The sequence below is a fragment of the Aotus nancymaae genome, unplaced genomic scaffold (genome assembly GCF_030222135.1).
Source record: "Aotus nancymaae isolate 86718 unplaced genomic scaffold, 86718_ANA_hifiasm-v0.15.2.pri h1tg000057l, whole genome shotgun sequence".
Classification (NCBI taxonomy): Eukaryota; Metazoa; Chordata; class Mammalia; order Primates; family Aotidae; genus Aotus; species Aotus nancymaae.
The window spans coordinates 25,988,252-26,010,405 of NW_026988471.1; the positions used below are offsets into that span (position 1 = coordinate 25,988,252).

The 22,154-nt window shown below is 44.9% G+C and overlaps 2 protein-coding genes and 1 non-coding gene across 4 annotated transcripts in view; 1 reads left to right on the top strand and 2 right to left on the bottom strand.

Moving 5' to 3' along the window:
* Window positions 1-11,789: 11,789 nt before the first annotated feature.
* Window positions 11,790-12,070, bottom strand: LOC105733115 (H/ACA ribonucleoprotein complex subunit 3-like). Its single transcript, XM_064364268.1, has one exon. The coding sequence runs from the start codon at window positions 12,050-12,052 to the stop codon at window positions 11,858-11,860; it is 195 nt and encodes a 64-aa protein (XP_064220338.1). The 5' UTR covers window positions 12,053-12,070; the 3' UTR covers window positions 11,790-11,857.
* Window positions 12,071-16,671: 4,601 nt separating this feature from the next.
* The window catches only part of MAPRE3 (microtubule associated protein RP/EB family member 3), a 62,567-nt gene continuing 57,084 nt past the window's right edge, over window positions 16,672-22,154 (top strand). For both annotated transcript variants that reach the window (XM_012475399.2, XM_012475400.2), the window contains exon 1: window positions 16,672-16,837. The gene's annotated coding sequence lies outside the window, so the exon portion shown is untranslated. The remainder of the gene's footprint in view (window positions 16,838-22,154) is intronic.
* Window positions 19,037-19,171, bottom strand: LOC135269827 (small nucleolar RNA SNORA48). The gene has a single exon (XR_010338077.1). It is a non-coding gene; the product is annotated as a small nucleolar RNA SNORA48 (small nucleolar RNA).

Consider the following 22,154-nt stretch of genomic DNA (forward strand, 5'->3'; position numbering starts at 1 on the left):
GCAACTGTTAAGAAAGTCTAATTTGGGCCGGGCGCGGTGGCTCACGCCTATAATCCCAGCACTTTGGGAGGCCGAGGCGGGTGGATCACGAGGTTAAGAGATCAAGACCGTCCTGGTCAACAAGGTGAAACCCCGTCTCTACTAAAAATACAAAAATTAGCTGGGCATGGTGGAGCATGCCTGTAGTCCCAGCTACTCGGGAGGGTGAGGCAGGAGAGAGGCGGAGGTTGCGGTGAGCCGAGATCGCGCCATTGCACTCCAGCCTGGGTAACAAGAGCGAAACTCCGTCTCAAAAAAAAAAAAAAAGAAAGTCTAATTTGTTCTTTTAACGGTACCCAGAAAGTTAAGTTGAAACTTCTCTATTGATTTGCATAATGTCAGATGATGTGAGTTTTATTGAACGCACTGATAAAGCACACATTTTTCCAACTGTGATGCATTTCAGTAGCAATATCCTATACTGCTATCAAAATCCCACATTTTATATCACATTTACAAGAAGCTTTACTATTAGCTTTAGTGCAGAAACTCAAATATTTTTTCCTTTTGGAACATTTCTATTCATGAAACTCAAATTCTCATTGAAATCATTTATGCAATATCCAAAATTCCTGATTTCACATTCTGCATTAATTTACCACCTCGGTGGGGAGGAAAAGATCGCTTCACACTGAAAATAGTTGCTTACAAGTATGCATATTTAAATTTCATCATCTGCTCAGTGCCTCTTGCTTTATTGGAAATTTTTTTCTTTTGGTTACAGAGTCTGCCACTGTTACCCAGGCCCGAGTGCAGTGGCGCAATCACCACTCACTGCAGCCTCGACCTCCTGGCCTCAGTTGCCCCACCTGCCTCAGCTTCCTGAGTAGCTGGGGCCACAGGCATGCGCCATCACACCCAGCTTATTTTTTTATTTTATAGTAGAGACAGGGTCTCCCTATGTTGCCCAAGCTGGTCTAGAACGCCTGTGCTCAAGTGATCTTCCCACTGTGGCCTACCAAAGTATTGGGATAACAGGCGTGAGCCACTGTGCCTGGTTTTACTGGAATTCTTGATGTTAAAATATCCTCTGGGCTGGGTGCGGTGGCTCACGCCTGTAATCCCAGCACTTTGAGTGGCTGAGGTGGGCAGATCACAAAGTCAGGAGTTTAAGACCAGCTTGGCCAACATACTGAAACCCGTCTCTACTAAAAATAGAAAACTTAGCTGGGTATGGTGGCACATGCCTGTAATCCCAGCTACTCAGGAAGCTGAGGCAGGAGAATTGCTTGAACCCAGGAGGCTGAGGTTGCAGTGAGCAAAGACCACACCATTGCACTCCAATTTGGGTGACAGAGTGAGACTCTGTCTCAAAAACAAAAAATCCTCTGAAGTTGTGCAGTCTAAAGTTTAACCTGAAGGAAGTTAGTTATTCTCTTTTGATCAGTCCCCAACAATGCCAAGTTTCAAGACACTGGCAGGGTTAGTTTCAGTAAAATAGACTTCTCCTGGAGATAGTCTTTGATCTCTTCACTGCTGAGGAATCAGAAGCTGCTGGAGAACAACTTCTCTTGGAGAGGACCATGGGTATTTTGAGCCCTAAAGGGAAGGAAACTTCAGTGGCAGTGCTTTGAAGGCCCATTCCCATCTTGCACTCATCTGACAGAAGGGTTCCTGGTGTGCACAGAAGAGGAAATCTGGAGGCTCCATCACAGGTATTTTAGGACTAGCCGCCACATGTGGGAGTTGCTGTGGCCTCTTCAAACTTCAATTTCACAGCAGCCAGGCTTTCTGTGTTCCCCAGTGTGGCCTGGTGGAGGTATCTTTTCTAAGTTGTGAGGATTTGAGCTTGTGCTTTGGGAAGCACTTTATAGTTTTTACTTGATGTCTGTAATATGGTTTGGTAACTCCTCCCACATATCTGCATGGGAAGAAGTGAAAGATTTTGCCTTTTATTTGTAACTCTCACTTGTTCACAGAGACCTCACTTTCATCTGGCATCGTAGTCACAGGAACTCAAGATGCAATGGCGATTTGGGACGTCCCTTCTTTAAATAAATTCAGGAAATCGGGCATCATAATTGGCTTACCATGATCTGAGCTGGGGTAGGGCTCCCCTACCCCAAACCCTTGGGCTGAAGTAACCCGCAAGTCAAGCCAGCCCAGCGGTTCTCAAGTCAAGGCAATTTCTTCCCCCAGGAGACATTTGGCAATGTTTGGACACAATTTTTGATTGTCACAACTTGCAGGTGGTGAGTGCTACAGGAATCTAGAGGTCAGGAATGTTGTCAAACATCCCACAATACACAGGACAGCCCCCACACCAAAGAATTATCCAACCTAAGGTGTCCCTGGCAGCAAGCGTGAGAAACCCTGATCTAGCCTGAGTGAAATGAGATGTTCCATCATTTTAGAAAATCAGGAAAAACTTAAGAGGCTGAAAGCAGTAGCTCAGTCAATGATGCCTATATTATGTAGCAGAGCGCTCTGAACTAAAACATGCCAAGGATGGAGCTGAACCACAGCATCGCAGGCAGCAGAAAGCAGATGAGGACGCTGGAGGGTAGCACTCCGACAGGCCTTACCTTGTTTTTCCCCCCAGGGCCTCATCCCTCCACCACCACCGTCAGGGGCTGAGTTGTGTCAGATCCTGCCATGACCACATTACAATGTGGCAGAAAACAAAAGACCACGATGCAGAATTTAATATTAGCTTTTGTCATGTAGTGAGACCACATGCAGAGGAAGGTTAAGCACTCACCAAAAGGCATTTTGACTGTCACATCTTAATTCCTTAACCATCAAAAGCACAGACTTTCTTTTATGCATGGGTGTAAACTAAGACCCTCTCCAAGAATTGCCTTGTGGCCATGAGAGGAGTGGGGGGCTTCTCAAAACTCAGGAAAGGAAAAGAAAACCTCATGATACTCAGTGAGGAAGGGAGGGTAAACATTATGGCTATAGGCAACATCCAAAAAGGCTATTTGAAGGGGTGACAAACAATGTATGGGGAAGGAGGCATGTTGCTTGTTCAGTAAGACATTAGGGGTGCATCTTTTTTCTTTTCTTTTTTTTCTTTTCTTTTCTTTTTTTTGAGAAGGAGTCTTGCTCTGTCGCCAGGCTAGAGTAGAATGGCGCGATCTCAGCTCACTGCAACCACTACCTCTCGGGTTCAGACGATTCTCCTGCCTCAGCCTCCCAAGTAGCTGGGACTAAAGGCACATGCCACCACATCCAGCTAATTTTTGTATTTTTAGTACAGACAGGGTTTCACCATGTCGGCCAGGATGGTCTCGATTTCTTGACCTCGTGATCTGCCCACCTCAGCCTCCCAAAGTCCTGGGATTACAGGCAGGCGCCACTGCACCTGGCCCTTTTTTCTTAATTCTAATGTTTTACTTCAAGTGTAATGGGTATAGAAAAAAGTGCAAAGATCTAAGTACACAGCTTGATAAATCTGTGTAAACTGAACACCTAGTTGGAGCTAGAACATTATTGAACTTCATGTAAATAGAATCATATAATACATATTTTTTGTTCTGGCTTCTTCTTTTTTTTTTTAGACAAAGTCTCACTCTGTCACTCAGGCTGGAGTGCAATGGCACAATCTTGACTCACTATAACCTCTGCCTCCGGAGTTCAAGTGATTCTCCTGTCTCAGACTCCTGAGTAGCTGGGATTACAGGCGTGCACCACCACACCCGGCTAATTTTTTGTATTTTTAGTAGAGACGGGGTTTCACCATGTTGGCCAGGCTGGTCTTGAATTCCTGACCTCACGTGATCCACTGCCTCAGCCTCCCAAAGTGCTGCTATATCTATCTATTTCTAGATAGATAGATATAGATAGATTTAGATAGATATCTAGATATCTATATCTAGATAGACAGCAATTCTCCTGCCTCAACTTCCCTGGTAGGTGAGATTACAGGCATGTACCACCACACCCGGCTAATTTTTATATTTAGTAGAGACAGGGTTTCACCATATTGGCCAGGCTGGTCTCGAACTCCTGAACTCAAGCAATCCACCCACCTCGGCCTCCCAAAGTGCTGGGATTACAGGCGTGAGCCACCACCCCCAGCTGATACGTGTCTTTTACCACAATAAAATAATTACATTATAAAAATTGACCATTTATAATTCACAGGCTCTGTTCTCTTCGCATTGCAATGAAATTAGACATAAATAAACTACAACATCAATAAACCATTAAGGAAAAGTACAAGTAAATTGTGATGTGTTTATACAAAATAGAAATATTTTTGTACAAAATATAAAATGTGTGGTATCCAGCTAATGTCATTTAGAGTTCAACTTAGAGCTTTATGCACTTTTCAAACAAAACAAATGTAAAATCAATGAGCAGATTAATGGTCATAAGTGGCAAATTAACAAGCCTATTTCTCTGTATTCTCTCTTAACTCCTCACCAAAATGACATTTAAAAAGAAAGGTTAAGCCACATGGGAAAAGATAATGGGGAATGAGATGATGGCTTATGAGGGATATCAATAAAATTTGAAAGGTATAAAATAAATGGATGAGCAGGTGCAGTGTGGAGAAAGCTGAAATGTCTGCCTGCCATGAAGGCAACCAATGAGAAGCCATTTAGCACCCCAGAACCCAATAAAGAATTCCCAGTAGCAGCTCCTGGGATCTCCAAAGGCCACTGAGTGAAATCAGGATGACTGGCTAAAATTCTCTAAGAGGAGCAGGTAGACCCATAGATCCTCCAGCTCCTGCAAGCAACTGTCCCACTCCCTTTCAGGCTGCCAAGGAGAGAGGATGAACCTAGGTGGATTTAGGGAAGGACAGAACACTGAATAGTGACATCAGCCTATTCCCAGCCTCCTTCCTGTGCCATCTACTGTATCCAATACAGAGGATTGTATTTTCCCAGGCAAGAAATCTCTCTAGGCAAGCTGACTGGCTTGAAGAGAAAATACTTACATTCTGATATTTGAGGGGTCCAGCAATGATGTGGCCAGTTCCTATGCAATCCCTCTGTGGCGAGACACCTCAATCCAATGCCCCATGCATGAGCTCCAGTCTTCCAGTTAGCCAGTCTGTGTCTTACTCTTAAAGATGAGGAAAACCTCCAAAAAGATACACAGTCCGGCCAGCCAGGTGCAATGACTCACACCTATAATCCCAGCACTTGGGAGGCTGAGGTGGGTGGATCATGTGAGTTAGGAGTTTGAGACCAGCCTGGGAAACATGGCAAAACAATATATTTTAAATAAATAAATAATTTTTAAAAATATATTTAAAGTTAGCCAAGTGTGGTGGCGTGCTACTCGGGAGGTTGAGAACAGCAGGCTAGAACAGCCACCTGCCCTCAGTATTTGCCTGTTTGTAACAAAAAGCTTTAAGTACTCAGTTGAAAGAGGTTCTCAGGAATAGCAGAACAACCAAAAGTTTGCTCTGGCTCTTGATAAAAGAGAACTGAAGAAGAAAAGAGTATTTGCAGGAAGAATGAATCATGGATTCTCTGAGTCTGCAGACTTCTTGCGCACATCTAATTAAACCTCTGCAGAAATTTCTACCACATCCCTAACCAATCATCTAGCGTAGGACACAGGGCGGTTAGCCCAGTGACAGCGTGCCTTCAGCAGGCATACTATCACACTCCCCCAAGCTCTATTTATTCAATACCATTTCCTTAACTGAAACGAAATTGTCTCTCTTCAGTTGGTGCCCCTGTGTCCTAACTTCCCTATGAAGGCACACAGAACAATCTTATTCATAAACAGCTCTTCCAATATTCACACATTATTGCAGGCTTTACTTCCGCCCACTACACTCATGCTTTCTGTAAGCTGGTTGTTCTCAGAGTTTAGCCTGCATCAGAATCACCTGGAGGACTTGTTTAAGCCCAGCTTGCTAAGCCCCACACCAAAGTTTCTGATTCAGTAGATTTGGTGTGGGGCCTAAGAACTTGCATCTTGCATTTCTTTTTCTTTTTCTTTTTCCTTTTTTTTTTTTGAGATGCAGTCTCTCTCTGTCGCCCAGGCTGGAGTGCGGTGGCATGATCTTGGCTCACTGCAACCTCCATCTCCCAGGTTCAAGCGATTCTCCTGCCTCAGCCTTCCGAGTAGCTGGGACTACAGGTTCGTGCCACCATGCCCGGCTATTTTTTTGTATTTTTAGTAAAGACGAGGTTTCATCATGTTGGACAGGCTGGTCTCAAACTCATGGCCTCAAGTGATCCACCCACCTTGGCCTCCCAAAGTACTGGGATTACAGGTTTGAGCCACCACTCCCGGCCATCATCTTTATCTTAAAATGTGGCATCAAGAGAGCTCCAAGATGGCTGATCACTAGCAGCTCGGGCTTGTAATTCCCAGTGAAAGCGCAGAGAACGAGAGGACGCCACACTTCCAGACGAATATTTGTTGCTCACGGACTAGGAGATTCCCAGCAGAGGAGCCCCACGGGTCGCCAGGGTGACTCTTGTGGCCGGCGTGGCTGTTTTGCTGGTGCTTTAGTGCGCCAGTTCTTGGTGCAGAGTCCGGAGGTTCCCGGGCAGAAAAGCACCATCAATCTTAACACCGCTATTTTGGCCGGCGCAGTGGATTGCTCAGATTTCGGCGCTGGGAATCAACAAGTTGGATGTCTGCTCAGAGACCTAGTTAGAAAGTCGGTAATTACAAAGACGACAGACAGATAAATATATAATGAAGGGAAGAAACCAGCGTAAAAAAGCAGAGAATACTCAAAATCAGAATGCCTCTCCCTCTACAGGGGATCACAGTTCCTCATCAGTAACGGAACAAGGCTTAATAGATTACGAGTGTGTTCCAATAACAGAAGCAGGTTTCAAAACGTGGGTGATAAGAAACTTCTGTGAATTAAAAGAACTTGTTCTAACCCAATGCAAAGAAACTAAGAACCTTGAAAAAAGGTTTGATGAAATGCTAATGAGAATGGACAATTTAGACAGGAATATAAGTGAATTGATGGAGCTGAAAAACACAACACGAGAACTTCGTGAAGTGTGTACAAGTTTAAACAGTCAAATTGATCAACCAGAAGAAAGGATATCAGAAGTCGAGGACCAGCTCAGTGAAATGAAACGAGAAGACAAGAATGGAGAAAAAAGGATGAAAAGGAATGAGCAAAGTCTCCAGGAAATATGGGACTATGTGAAAAGACCTAATTTACGTTTGATAGGTGTACCTGAATGTGACAAAGAGAATGAATCCAAGTTGGAAAATACTCTTCAGGATATCATTCAGGAAAACTTTCCCAACCTGGCAAGGCAGGGTAATATTCAACTCCAGGTAATACAGAGAACACCACAAAGATATTCTTCAAGAAGACCAACCCCAAGGTACACAATCGCCAGATTTATTAGGGTTGAAATGAAGGAGAAAATACTAAGGGCAGCCAGAGAGAAAGGTCAGGTTACCCATAAAGGGAAACCTATCAGACTTACAGCAGATCTCTCAGCAGAAACCCTACAAGCCAGAAAAGAGTGGGGACCAATATTTAACATCCTTAAAGAAAAGAACTTTCTACCCAGAATTTCCTATCCAGCCAAACTAAGCTTTATAATCGAAGGAAAAATTAAATCTTTTGCAAACAAACAAGTACTTAGAGAGTTCACCACCACCAGGCCTGTTTTACAAGAGCTTCTGAAAGAAGCACTATACATATAAAGGAACAACCAATATCAGCCTTTCCAAAAATACATCAAAAAGCAAAAAGCATTAACACAATGAAAAATTTACACTAACTAATGGGCAAAACAGCCAGCTAGCATCAAATGGCAGTATTAAACTCATATATATTCAAATTGGATAAAAAGCCAAAACCCATCGGTATGCTGCATCCAGACCCATCTCACATGCAACAATACACAAAGACTCAAAACAAAGAGAAGGAGGAAGATTTATCAACCAATCAGAGAGTAAAAATAAACAAATAAACAAAAAGCAGGAGATGCAATTCTCGCCTCTGATAAAGTAGACTTTAAAGCAACAAAGATCAAAAGAGGCAAAGAAGGACATTACACAATGGCAAAAGGATCAATGTAACAAGAAGAGCTAACGATTTTATAGATCAACGGGACAGAAAATTAACAAGGACATCCAGGACTTGAACTCAGACCCGGAACAAGTAAACTAAATAAACATTTATAGAACTTTCCACTTCAAATACACAAAACATACATTACCACCTCACACCTATTCCAAAAGTGACTACATAATTGGAAGTAAATCACTCCTCAGTAATCGCATAGCATTTCATAGGTTTAAATGAAATATTGGTTGTCTGCTTGTTTGTTATTTTCTTCCCTTATCCCTTCCTGTCTACATCAAGTATAATTATTAGTATAAAAGAGGTTTTCAATACCCATTACTAAACTGCATTCTAGCCTGGGCAAGAAAGCAATACTCCCATTCTCTCTCTCTCTTTCTCTTCCTTTTTCTTCCTCTTCTTCATTTTCTTTCTTTCTTTCAAAAAAAAAAAAAGAAAGAAAAAAAAATGTGGCATCAACCCACCAGAATGGAGCTTTCTGACTGAAGATACCCAGAGAGAGTGCCCGCCCCATGCAGAGGAAAGGACCAACAGGACTTTGCAGAAGCAAAGACAATGCCCAGCTAACCCTTGATACCTGAGCAGCTGATAAACTCAGCATGTAGGCAGGAGTCCCCATGGGACTTCCCAAGAGCTGCCAGTGCACCCTCCCTGCATAGCACATTATGTCCAGGACAGTCGAGAATCCCAAGTCAGTCTGTTAGATGACCGACACGGGCCCTCGCTGAGCAGCGAACAGAACTGCTGCCCTTGCCTGGGTTCTCCAAGAGCCTGTGATCCTCCCTGGCCCTCAGACAGCCTCGTCCATCCCCAGGGCAAAGTGTTTCGGTGGGCTGTGAGGTGAGGTTCCAAAACCACCCTCAAGCATAAGCCTTAATACCCTCAGTCAACCCAGGTCATGGTGCTTCTCCTAAGGCCATGAATTCCAGCCTGGGGAAGATGCTGGGGAACAGCTGGAAAAGCAGAGGATTCTAGGAATGTGAAGCCCTAGTCATTAACCTCCTGTGGAGAGTGACTTCACCCCCAGGCGGCCAGAGCAGCAGCTGCTGCAAACCGAAAATGCCAGGAAGATCCATCTTCCCCTGCCCCTGGCCACCTCTAGGCTGGCCTCCTTTTCTACGTGGTTTCTGGCTGGTTTGGCATTTCTCTGCTCCCCCAAGTCCTGTATCTGTGGGATGGCCCCTGACCACTGTACTACCTGTAAAGGCCTCCAGATGGCGCTTTCAGCTCATCAGTGGTCATTGCTTTGGTTTAAGACGTGAACAGAAAAGCTCAAGGAACGGCAGGTGTGTCCAGGTTACCAGACCTCAATCCCTGCCCCCAGAGCAGCTAGGGATCCGTCCACCTTGAGTCCCATCTGGAGCTCCCTGGAGGAAGTTGTCCCTTTCAAGGCCAATCTCAGAATTTAGGATAAGGTTGCCAAATACAGCAAATAAAAATACAGAATGCCCAGTTAAATTTAAATTTCAGATAAAAAATATTGTTTCAGTTTAAGTATGTCCAAATAATGTCTGTGTCATACTTATACTAAAAATTATTGTTTGTTTATTTGAAATTCAAATTTAACTAAGGCGCCTTGTCTTTATGCGGCAATTCTAGTTTAGGTTTCTTTACAGGAGTTCCCCATCTCTGTCTACTACATGCTTATAGAACATCTACCAGGCATGTGTGAGATATGGCAACATGAGCCAAGTGCAGCTTCTACATTTAGAGGTGAGTTTGAAAAAGGACATGTTGATGAACAATTGTAGAACAGAAAATGTAGGAAGCGTGGGATAGTGACAGAAGTCTGGACTTGGGTGTTTGCTTTGAGTTCAAGTTCCACTTCTGATGTTCACTAGCTGTGTTATCTTAGGTAAGTTATTGACCTCTCTGGGCCTCTGTCATTTATGTGTGGTTATAGGAATAATACCAACCTCAGAAGGTAACCAAGGAGGTAATAAGAAATTGTATGTATCTCATGCCTGGCCGCAGTCGGATCTGAATATATGCTAGTTTTATGAAATAATAGAACTACCATAAGAAAGAGACAACTAAACATACCATGGTAACGACTAAATTTACCTCCTTTGGGAGGCTGTCTACAAAGAATGTAACACTTCACTTTTATTTTATTATTATTATTTGAGATGGGGTCTCACTGTGTTGACCAAGCTGGTCTCAAACTCCTGATCTCAAGCAATCCTCCAATCTTGGCCTCCCAAAGTGCTGGGATTACAGGTGTGAGTCACCACACCTGGCTCACACTTCACTTGTAAGTAGAAATAATAGCTATTGGAGTATCCAGGATAAAAAAAAGAAAAAGAAAAAAGAAATAATAGCTAATACCATGTATTTAATGCCCACAACATTGTCCTAACTAATAAACATGATCTCATTTAATCCTTATATTAACTCCCCAAGGTATTTACTTTTATTGTCCCCAGTTTACAGACGGAGAAACTAAATTAAATAGCTTGCCATAGAGCTAGTAGGTGGTAGAATTAGTATGTTCACTCAAGTCCATCTGACTCCCCAACCAGTGCTCCTAACCTCTATCTTATGCTACCTTTGCATAGATTGGCCCTTGAATTTTGAGTTGGTGACCTATGAAGAGAAGCACGGATTGTGCCTACTGAGCATCTGGAACAGCAGATGGAGATGCAGAAGCTGGGAGGGGTGAAAGAATAGTCCTGGGGCCCTGAGTTGCTGGGCATTCTGGAAACAGCAGGTCATTGATGTTCACAGGTGTGTCTTAAGAGCTTTACAAGTTCTCAATTTGCATACTAATTTCTATATAGAAGGTATAACTGGGGCGGAGAGGGGATATTGAGCAGCCTCTTGGCCCTAATGAAAGTTTTGTTAGTATTGGTAGTTACCATTTGTTGGATATTTATAGTACATCAGGCAATGCCAGGCATTTTTCACACATTATCTCGTTTAACCATCACAACCACAGATGAGAAAAGCCAAGGCCAAGGTCACATAGCTAGGAAGCGTTGGACCCAGTGCTTGTGTAACTCCAGCAGGGTGGAGGGTTGATGCACTCTCTAAATAAGAGCTCATTCACTTCAAGGCATGTAATTAAAATCCATTCCTCAGCAAAATTGTGTGTTACTTACACAAGTCCCTTGTAAATATTCAAAACTATGCCAAAAGTTTCCTATATTGCAGGAATCAGTCTCATTTCAGTGCCCTGTTCCACTTTTAGCTAGTTTCAAATGAATAATGAACACACTGGTAACAATTACCAACATTGCAGCACCTCCCTACCTCCACCTCACAGCCGGGGCAGGGCAGGCTTGCTTGCTCCAATCTAAACTCTAGCCCTGCAACTCACAGAATCAACCCACCCTCTTAGACTCCTCCCCTCCTCTGGTTTGCCCACTCACCTTGGGAAAAGTGCAGAAAGATCAGATTTTTTTCTTGCCCACTCACTTTGGGGAAAGTGCAGAAAGATCAGATTTTTGTACTTTGCTAAGAATACAAAGTACAAGGTGCTAAGAATACAAAAGTAGATAAGATGTGGTCTTTGAGTGTGAGGCCTTCCTACAGGGAAAGATGGGATAAGCATAGTAACTGAAGGCAAAGGGCAAACTCTCTTTTTTTTCCCCCAAATCATTTTATCTTTAATAATCTCGCAGTAATTTAAAATATGAGAAAAGTCAAACATGCTCCCTTTACGGGTGATGCCACCATGATAGGCTCACACAAGCATGATCAATCGCCATGATGACACTGGATGCCACAGAGTATGGCTGGCAAAAAGGCATCAGGGCTCATGGATTGAAGAGTTTGGCTATGGAGTCTCTGAGGGGTAACAGGCAGCAGAAGAGACATCAGTTTAATGGACTTTCAGAGGACAGGGCGCGGTTGCTGGGTCATGAGCACCTTGAAGTGTTTCTTGATGGTGATTCGGTGTCGGGAGTATTTGTCATCTGGGGACAACCGAGCAGGATGGGCTGAGCAGATCTGTTGTCCCATTGGGTCAAATTTCTTCAGCATATAGACCCGATCTCCCTCCTCGTTGAGGTAATACTGGAGAAACATGATCACTCTTAAGCCAGAGGTTCCAATTCGGTACACAGCTCCCAGGGCAAACTCACTTTAAAAGTCTTGTCTTTGAAATCATATGATTATTATATTCTACTTCATCTTATGTCTGTTTGTTTTAATATAAAAATGTTTACCTTAATAAATAATAAATTAAAATGAATAAAATTAAAATAAATATTGTTTTCTGAATCTCTAAATAAAATTTAAAGATACATTTATTATAAATAAAATTCAGAAGGCCAGGCCTGGTGGTTCACACTTGTTATCCAGCATCCTGGGAGACCCAGGCAGGAGGGTCACTTGAGCCCAGGGGTTCAAAGTCTGCAGTAAGCCATAATCACACCACTGCACTCTAGCCTGGGCAACAGAGCAAGACCCTACCTCAAAAAAAAAAAAAAAGAAAGAAAAAAGAAAGCCAGGTGCAGTGGCTCACACCTGTAATCCAAGCACTTTGAGAAGCCAAGGTGGGAGGATAACTCGAGGTCAGGAGTTCCAGACCAGCCTGGCCAACATGGTGAAACACTGTCTCTACCAAGAAATAAAAAAATTAGCTGGGGGTGACTGCACACACCTGTAGTCACAGTTACTTGGGAGGCGGAGGTGGGAAAATTGCTTGAACTCAGGAGGCAGAGGCTTCAGTGAGCCGAGATCATGCCATTGCACTCCAGCCTGGGCAACAGAGTGAAACCCTATCTCAAAAAAAAAAAAAAAAAAAAAAAAAAGGCAATGCCCTAAAAATAAATGAGGAAGATGTAGCTAATCTATAGTTCTGCCACCCTGTTTCCTTACATGAATCCCCCATCCTGGAAGTTGTTTCAGCAGGTCTGAGAAGGACAGCCATAGGGATTTAAGCAGGATAGTTATGTGATAAGATTTATTTTCTAGAAAGAGCCTTCTGACAATGGTATACAGGATGGATTGGAGGTGAGAGAGACTGAAGGCAGAGAGAGCAGGTGGGAAGCCCTTCAGTAACCCAGGCAAGAGATGGTAAAGGTGAAGGAGATAAAGAAGGGAAGAGTTTTTGAAAGGCATTTTAGAAGTGGAGGTCAAGCACGGTGGCTCACGCCTATAATCCTAACACTTTGGGAGGCCAGAGTGGGTGGATCCCTTGAGCTCGGGAGTTTTGGATCAACTGGGAAACATGGTGAAAACCTGTCTCTGCTAAAAACACAAAAATTAGCCTGCATGTGCCACATGCCTGTGTTCCCAGCTACGTGGGAGGCTGAGGTGGGAGGATCACTGGAGCTCAGGAAGTCGAGGCTACAGTGAGCCATGATTGCACCATTGCACTCCAGCCTGGGTGACAGAGCAAGACCCTGCCTCAAAAACAACAAGTGGAATTAGGGTCAGGCACTGAGATTACACCCGTAATCCCAACACTTCAGGAGGCCAAGGCTGGAGGATTGCTTGAACCCAGGAATTTGAGACCAGGAGAATTTAAAGTCTCCTTTAATTCTTTTTTGTGTCTACAAAAAAGAATGTTAAAGAATATTAGGCCGAGCGCGGTGGCTCACGCCTGTAATCCCAGCACTTTGGGAGGCTGAGGCAGGCAGATCACTGAGGTCAGGAGTTTGAAACCAGCCTGGCCAATATGACAAAACCCTGTCTCTACTAAAAATACAAAAATTAGCTGGGTGTGGTGGCGCATGCCTGTAGTCAGAACTACTTGGGATGCTGAGGCAGGAGAATTGCTTGAACCGGGAGGTGGAGGTTGCAGTGAGCCGAGATTGTGCCACTGCACTCCAGCCTGGGTGACTCAGCAAGACTCTGTCTCAAAAAAAAAAAAAAAAAAAAAATTGCAAATCATATATTATCTGGTATGGGATTTATGTCCAGAATATATAGAGTAATCCTAAAACTCAACAACAACAAAAAACTGTCCAATTCAAAAATGGACACAGGACTTGACTAGAGATTTTTGCAAAGAAATAACACAAATGATCGATAAGCACTGAGACAACATAAAGGGTCCAGCCAGCACCCTGCTGTTTAAGTTTCAGCCACCATCTGACTGCGATCACACCTTGAGCTGGAACCACCCAACCTCATGCTTCCTGAATTCTCAGCCCACAGAAGTGGAGAAAACGGTTATTGCTTAAACCACTAAATTGGAGTGATTCATTTTGTAGAAATAGTTCATGGCACATGGTAAAATGTTAATATGTGGAGAATCTGGGTGAAAGGTATAAAGAAATTCTTTGTAGAATGATCTTGTACCTCATGTGTGACAAAGGGGTGGGGTTACAAGGATCATAGTCTCATCTCAGGATTACTCAGGGAAGTCTACACCACCCAAGTCTATACCTGTAACAATGAAGCCGAGCTGGAACTTCAGAATGAGAAAGCAAGATAAACTGAGTGTGCGATTTCCCTATTGCCTTGGTGACACCCAGATACCCTGCAGATGTAGTTGGAAACAGCTTCAGTTTTCCAACTCTGTGGCTAGAAAAAAGTGTAGCCTGAGTTTTTACTCTCCTAACCCCTTGATTTGCTTTGGGAATTATTGTCTACAAAGAGCCCTCTCCTTTCTGAGAATTGCTTTAGGTGGAAGAGGATATGCTGTGTCCCCTCTCTTTTCTTAACCACTCTATTTGTAACTTTCTTCCTTCTTTTTCTCCAAGAAAATGGGCTCGGTTGGGGTGCTTTGGGACCAATAGTCCTGAGATGGAATCTGTGGGCGCTAGACAGGGAGATTTGGAAGAGAACGCTAGGCTGTGAGTTCTTGCTTTTGAGTTCTTTGAAGAGAATGCAGCATCTCTGGCATGTCAGCAAGCCCAGCAGAATCCAGTAATGTTCACCAAGAGGGCTTGACTAGAGCTGGTTAAGGGATGATCAGGATGGTTAGGTGTGAAGAGCTTATGCTCATTATGGAGGGTACGTGAGTCACAGGGTTGGTACCCAGTGAGGAAATTTACCTTATTGGAAACCTTAGTGGAAACATTTGGGAGAGTGTAGAAGAGAGAAGAGCTAGAGGTGAAGATTCAGGAAATAGAGAGTGCCAGAGTCTCAATTAACAGGATGGAAAGCTAAGGAGATGAGAGACTTATAATAGTAGCATAGTACTGAAAGACAAACTATGTGTAAAGGTAATAAGAAAAATGTGGACTGAGACTCTGAGGCAGTTAGGCCAGAGAAAAGAAGAAGGAAAATATTTGTCTTCATTTGATTCAACTACGTAAACATTTCTCAGGATCTACTATGTGTCACATGCTGTGCCGGATGCTGAGGGAGCTGAGGAAAAAGACAGCATTCCTGCCCACCAGGGTCACAGAGCCTGATTGGAGACACAGACATGTAAACAAATGATGAGAGTGCAAGGTGTGTGTAAGAAAGGAGGCATGTACAGGGTGGGTACAAAGGTGACCTCGAGGCATCCACGGGAGTCAGGGCTGAGGGAGGAAGAGCCAGAAGACATCAGCACGAAGAGAACCAAGATGCTGAAGTCACAGGGGGAGAGAACATACTGGAGCCTTGAGCAGGGCAGTGCAGGGCAAGGACAGCAAGCGTGGAGAGGAAAGGGGGATCGAAAAGAACGGAGGAGATCCATAAAAGCATGCTTGGAGGAAGGAATTCGGGAACACGAATGGACATGTCAGAGGGCACTAGTTATGAGGAAGTAGACTGCAAACCAGATAGTGAGCAAGATGAAGAAATACGAGGTGTTTATCCTTGCAATGCGAGAAAGACAATAAGGCTGACAAAAACTTAAGTGATAATGTGGATAGACAATTTTCTCAGCTCAATTTAAGAGTAAAGGTGTACTCTCTGGTAGGAGACAAAAGGGAATATTTAACCTAGGTAGAAAAAAATGGGGCCAGGCACGGTGGCTCACGCAGAGGACTTTGGGAGGCCGAGGGGTGTGGATCACCTGAGGTCAGGAGTTCAAGACCATCCCTGGCCAACATGGTGAAACTCCGTCTCTATTAATAATGCAAAAATTAGCGGGGGGTGGTGGTGCACGCCTGTAAATCCCAGCTATTAGGGAGGCTGAGGCAGGAGAATTGCTTGAACCCGGGAGGCGGAGATTTCAGTGAGCCGAGATCGCGCCACTGCACTCCAGCCTGGGCGACAAGAGTGAAACTACATCTCAAAAAAAAAGAAAGAAAAAAAAAATTGGATTTGGGGATTAGAGAAAAAGGCTGTGATTGGAAGCCACACACCAAGAAAGAAGATAAAATCCAGCCTTAGCTCTTCCACGTCGCTGAAAGAGAAGAAAACGTCTCTTTTTCCTTTTTCATAGCCATAAAAGATGAAAATCCGTTATCCAGCTACTGGAATCAGGTGTACACGGTTGATCCTCCTGTGATGAGACAGGGTGGAGGGATTGTTACCCGGTTGCCAAGGAAAAAGGAAGGGGCTGTTCCCAGTTGCTATGGTGACAAGGTAGGCGCGTTTCCTCGGTATCGCTGCACACGTCTAAGGCGGTATCCTCTCCTCGTTGCTACGGCAACGCAGTGGGGCTGTTCCTGTCGTCCCCCGCCTCCCGCCGCAGTCGCCGAGGCAAGGTGGAGGTAGGGGCCGTCGTCCTCCCGCCGCCCAGTTGCCTTGGAGACGGCGGGTGCCCAGGCCCCGCCCCGCACGGACTGACAGCGGCGGCCGCATCGCGCCTGCGCAGTGCCCTCGTCCCCCGCAGTCTCTGTGCGTTGAAGCCGGAGACCGCGGCGGCCTCAGCGAGGACCCTCCGCCCCGGAGCCGCCGGCCGGAGCCGCAGCCTCTGCCGCAGCGCCCCCGCCGCCTGTCCCCTCCCCCGCCGCCTCCGCCGGAGCCGCCTTGCGCACTGTGAGTCCGGGCCGAGGCGACGGACGCCGTGGGGCTGAGTCAGCGGGAGGCCCGGGCCCGGGCTGGGGGAGGGGAACCGGGCTCCCCCCGCCCCCGCCTCCCCACCCGCATCCCCGCACCCCGACCGCGCCTTCCCCGCGCAGGTCAACCCCCTCCATCCCCGTCGCCCGGCTCCCTCCGGCCTCGGCGGACCGGCCTCCCCAGCCACTCCCCCTCCTCTTCCCTCCCCTCCCTTTCCTTGCCTCTCTCCGGATCCACCTTGGGGGTCCTTCCGTACTAGCTGTGGCCACCGCACCTCTGCCCTGGACTGATACTTCCTCCAAACTACCTCCCGTCCGCCCTTGACCCTTCTCCCTCCTCCTTGCCCCTCCTAGGCCTGACATCTCCCGGCCTCTCTGGTTCTCCACAGTGATATGCCAGAAAAAGAGTGACTGGAGAGCGAGGGGAGACTTGGGGGAGGGGGAACATCGCGCTGGGCCCAGCCTGGGGGCCTCGGGTTTCTTCCCCACCCGCTCCCGCCTGGCCGGTTTGGGGAAGCAGGTCTGGACAGTTCTCACGGGCTGCTCAGAGCTTGCAGGGCTTTCCGAATAGATTTGGCTGAGAAGGGTTCAGCCCCATCGTGACCATCTAGCGTTTATGAACGCGGCTAATGCCTGGTGGCCTTCTAGTGGGCTGAGTTACTGCCCGGCCGGCTGGTGGTGTGAAGCGGGAGTAGAAGTAGTGGAGGGAAGGGAGAAAGGTTGCGTTTGGGAGCTCCAAGTTCCTGCGCTTCTGGTGTGTTGTTGTGAATAAGCATCTTGTGGCACTCTTTAAAATGCAATTTTTTTTAAATCGCACTGCAACCCTGGTATAATGTGAGGTTTGGAAACAGGCCTGATACCATCCATAGGAAGTGCTTACTGTTTCTGTATGAAGGGGCTGTGGCAGTACTTGATCTTGGATTCCTGTAAATTAACTGATTGGGTGGTAGTGAGTTTTAACATAACGTGTGCAGAGCGGAGAGGAAGCAGAAAAATCAAAGCTTCTCCATGGTGTAGGTGTGAGGCCTGTACACTGTGCCTCCTGCAGCTGTGTCTTTGTAGGGGGTGTCACCACATAGGGGTTCTAGCATATTTGGACAATTCCTTGGGTTATGTTTGCTCCCCCTTCACCGGCGCGTCTTGCAGTCCGTTTTTGGAATAGAGGAGGGTCCCAAACAGTTTTCTTTTTCCAGGAGAACTGAGCTGAAGTCAGTGTTAGTTCTCAGAGCCAGAAACTCTTAATAAACATGTCTCAACTTGAGGTCTCCTAACTACTATGTGTGTACCTCATTGTCAACTTCTTTTTTATTTGGCTTCCAAATTTCAGTGTGCTTTTAGAAAATACATGTAAATATAAGCTGGATCTACCACACGAGAGGCTTTGGGCTTTTTACTCCAGGTAACAAAAGGAACGAATGGTCCATTGCTAAAAATCATGGTGAAGGAGCCACTCATTTGGAGTTTCTGGGGTTGCAAACACTGAGAAATAACTATTTCACTCCTTTACTTTGCTCAATCATGGCCTATTGGCAGCCTCTCAGAGCCACTCCCTGCCCCCATGCCCATCAGATTAGTTTACAGTAGCTAAGACGGCTGTCGCCCTAGTTTTAAACATAGAGATGAAGTTCAGGAAAACTATAGCCCCTATCCAGCAGGGCAATTTCTTCTGTTTCGAATGCCAGACTGGGGTTTGGTGGGATGCACCTGCCTGTGGTGCAATGGGAACCATGGGGCCTGAGAGTGGCATTCCTTCCGTGTGGTCCTGTATCACATAGCTCACCAAAATACCCAAGCAGGGCAGGAGCAGACAGCTGTGCTGGAGAGCTGCTCCTCCTGGGCTGAGTGTATTTTGGGAATCAGCGATATTACTGGGGTGGAGGGTTGTGAATTAAGAGGGAAGAAAATGTGTCAAGGCTAGATAGATCAGGAGGGCGTAAGTAAAATGTTCCTTTCCAGTTTGCCGTGGGATATAACACTTTCAGAGGATCACAGTGGTTTTTATGTGGATTAATTTGCCTTTGAAATCCATACCAGTGTTTTATGAAATAATGACGGAATACCTTTTAAACTGCTACTATGAGGAAACAGGACTAATACTTGTCTTGGGCATTGCCTATCCAGCTATTGCTGAGTGTAATTGTTTTTTTAATTTGTTTTTTCTTTTTTTTTTTTTTTTAACCTATGTGTCCAAGGCATGAGCCAGGCATAGGCACAGATCAAAAGCCAAGCTGGGATGAACAAGGGGTTGCTTTGTCCCTGGCTGATATGAGATGGGCACCACTAACCAGATGCCACTCTACCCAGGTCAGGGACGAGTGTAATTGTTAAGATCAAGGAGAGACACATGATTTGAACCAAGTTAGACCTAAGTCTATGTAATTGATGTTGTGGTTTTGTAGGACTGTATTCTTGGTTCTAAGACACACCAGCAATTTACCAATAGCTTTTAGGTAAAATCATCTAATGTTACCAGATCAAAAATGTATGTTGATTCCAAGGTACATCCTCATTTTAGAAACATTAAAACAGTCAGGAAGTGGCAAGACTTGAGGAAGGGATTTGTGAATCTTGGAACTGAGAAAGAATGGTGTTGATAATATCCCTGTGTGATGATGCCATTTCTGACCTACCATCCTGAGAGTGCATGCATTGTGAAGATGAGTTTCTTCCAGTCCTTCCTCCGTGCTGGCACATGTTATGGGGTTGTATTCGTAAGATAACTGGCTGGAGTTAGGCATGGTAGGAGGCTACTGAATGGAGGAAAGTTCTCATATGGGAATCCAACCAAAGGCCTTCATGTGGTTCTCTCTAGAAACTGAGCCAACTAACTGGCAGCAAACATCTTATGAGCTATACCTGAATTTAGGCAAGTAACATTTGTCGGGAGCTGAACAGAAAATATAGTTTTTTAAAACAGAATGCCTCTGCCCTGATTTGCTTACAGAAACATTTGTAAAGATTCCAAGGCTCCTTCCCTTAGGATGTTAGCACTGGAGGTGACCCCAAATGGTATAGTTTCATGCCCTCATTTCTAAAGTTGACACGAGACACCAAGAGTTATATGACTTGCCTAAGGTCACCCAACCCATGTGGAGCATGTGTAAAAACACTTTGTAAATTGCGTACACTAGGCAGGTGAATGTTGGTGGTTATTAGTGGCTGAGTCAGGATTAGATCTCCAGATTTCCACACTAGAGTTACTCTTCAGCACCACATTGCTTCATCCCTCGTAATGTTCCAAAGAGTTTTAATAAAAATAATTTAGTAGTCTGTAATTAGCCCTGTAGACAAGGGCTTGTTTTGTCGTCTGAGATGTTGCAAAGCCAGGCAATATTTGGTGTCAAACTGTCTAATTAAATATTTATTCTTGTCACCTTAAAAATAATACTTTTTTCTCACACATTCTGACTTCAAGAAGGTCTTTTTTCTAATTCGCGTCTACTAACAGAAAAGCAAATGTGAAGTTGGGTATTTGGAGTCTTTTCTACTTCTTATATGTGAGACTACCGCATTCCAGAAAGCAAGGTGGAGAGGCTGAGAGGAGGAGCGTGCATACTGGGCAGCAGCGGGATTATCTTCCAGCTCTCAGAATGGAACCTTCTGTAGTTTCTGGAAGCCATAGGGACTTCTAAACCCTATCCTTGGAAAGTGCTGAGGCAGCCTGGCCTCTGGAAGCAGGCAGACCTGAGTTCAGATCCCCATCCAGCCACCTCCTGGCTGTGTGGCCTTGGGTGAGCTATGTTACCTCTGAATGCCAGTAAGACTGGAATAATAGCCATCTGTTTTACAGGGTTGTTGTGAAGATTAAATGAAAGAAAGTATATAGAATGCTTGCTTCCTAAGAGATACCAGTCATTATTTTATATTTACTAAATCATAAAATAACAAATAATGGTTTCAAAATTGTATCGTGATTTAGGTCCATCTTGGACCCCCAGTTCCGTAGCCCCCATCTCTCAGCAGCCCTCTCGGTATTTGACAGGGACAGAGAGAAGGTTTGTCCTGGTAAGAACTGGCACTTGCATTATTATTTCAACTGCCGAAACAGGAGTATATGAAATGTATCTTTGCTGCATGTATTCAGCCACCCTGAAAGACTGGCAGGACGGGAGCATTTGATTTTAGGAGGCACAGATGTGGTATGCTTGGGGTTGTGGTGTGCTTGGGGGTGGCTAGTCCTCCATCAGGGAGGCCAGTCTGGGGAGAGGTCTTCATTTGAAATAGAAAAGCTGCTGAGCTCTTGCTTGTGAGGGACACACATGTGGTCTTCGTTGGCATCATCGACTGGTAGAGGCATAGATTTCATCGGTGACTTGGCTAAAACCAGCTTCTGCATCCATGAGATCCAGAGGGCAAGGAAAGGAGCTATTCATCTTAGGAGGGAAACCTCACCAGTGAGCAGAGGTAAAGGGAAGTCATTTTGGATGGAGAGAATTACATACTGGCTCAAGGCAGAGACTACTGAGTAATTAAAGAATCAGGGCAAGCTGTTAAGGTGAGAGAGCAAAAGTGAATTTAAATTCCTAGATAAATTTCAGTAGGGAAGGAAATACCCATGTATAGACATCTAAAGATTGAAAAGAGAAACAAAATACTGTTTACCTCTGAGAGGTGGGATTTGGGTGTGGAGAAGGGAAAAGGAGACTCAAAGGGGAACTTTATATGCTTTGATATTTGACTTGTTATAAGAAGCGTGTATGCTTTTGTCATTTAATGAATACCAAATAGAGTGGGCAGTAGTAGTTGTTCAGTAAATACATGTTGGTACAAAAGAAGCAGCTGACTTTACTTGGAGCCTCTCATGCCTGGGGCAAATAGTGTTTGACAGTTTCAAGCAGGCCAAGGCAGTTTGCACCAAACCAAGGTCTTAAGTGAGGACAGGACCCTCCAAAGAGGCTGCTTCGCTGGCAGCCTAGGGTACTTAACTGACCACCTACCTCATCACCTCTTAAGACTGTTATTTTAGCTGGTCACTCCATCGCTTGACCAGCTAAAATAATCATAGCTATTCTAATAAGCTCATTTAATTTCCAACTATTGATGAAAATGGCATCTGACCATACAACCTTCATGAAAAATCCCTGCCTCTTACTTAATGTCAAGAGGGCTTGAAGTTTAAAGGGACCCAAGCTGAAATGCTGGCACACTGTGTAGCTAAGTTCTAGATCAGACCTGGCTGGTACAGCATACCTTTTACATAGTGATTTATTAACTGCTTCTGGTAGGAAGTACTGGTAAACTATGATAAAATCCTTAAGGATTGTTGAGCTTTTAATTTTGTCGTAAGTTGGCCAGCT

Excerpts from the sequence above, each read along its gene's own strand:
- LOC105733115 (XM_064364268.1), bottom strand. The coding sequence starts at position 12,052 with ATGTTTCTCCAGTATTACCTCAACGAGGAGGGAGATCGGGTCTATATG.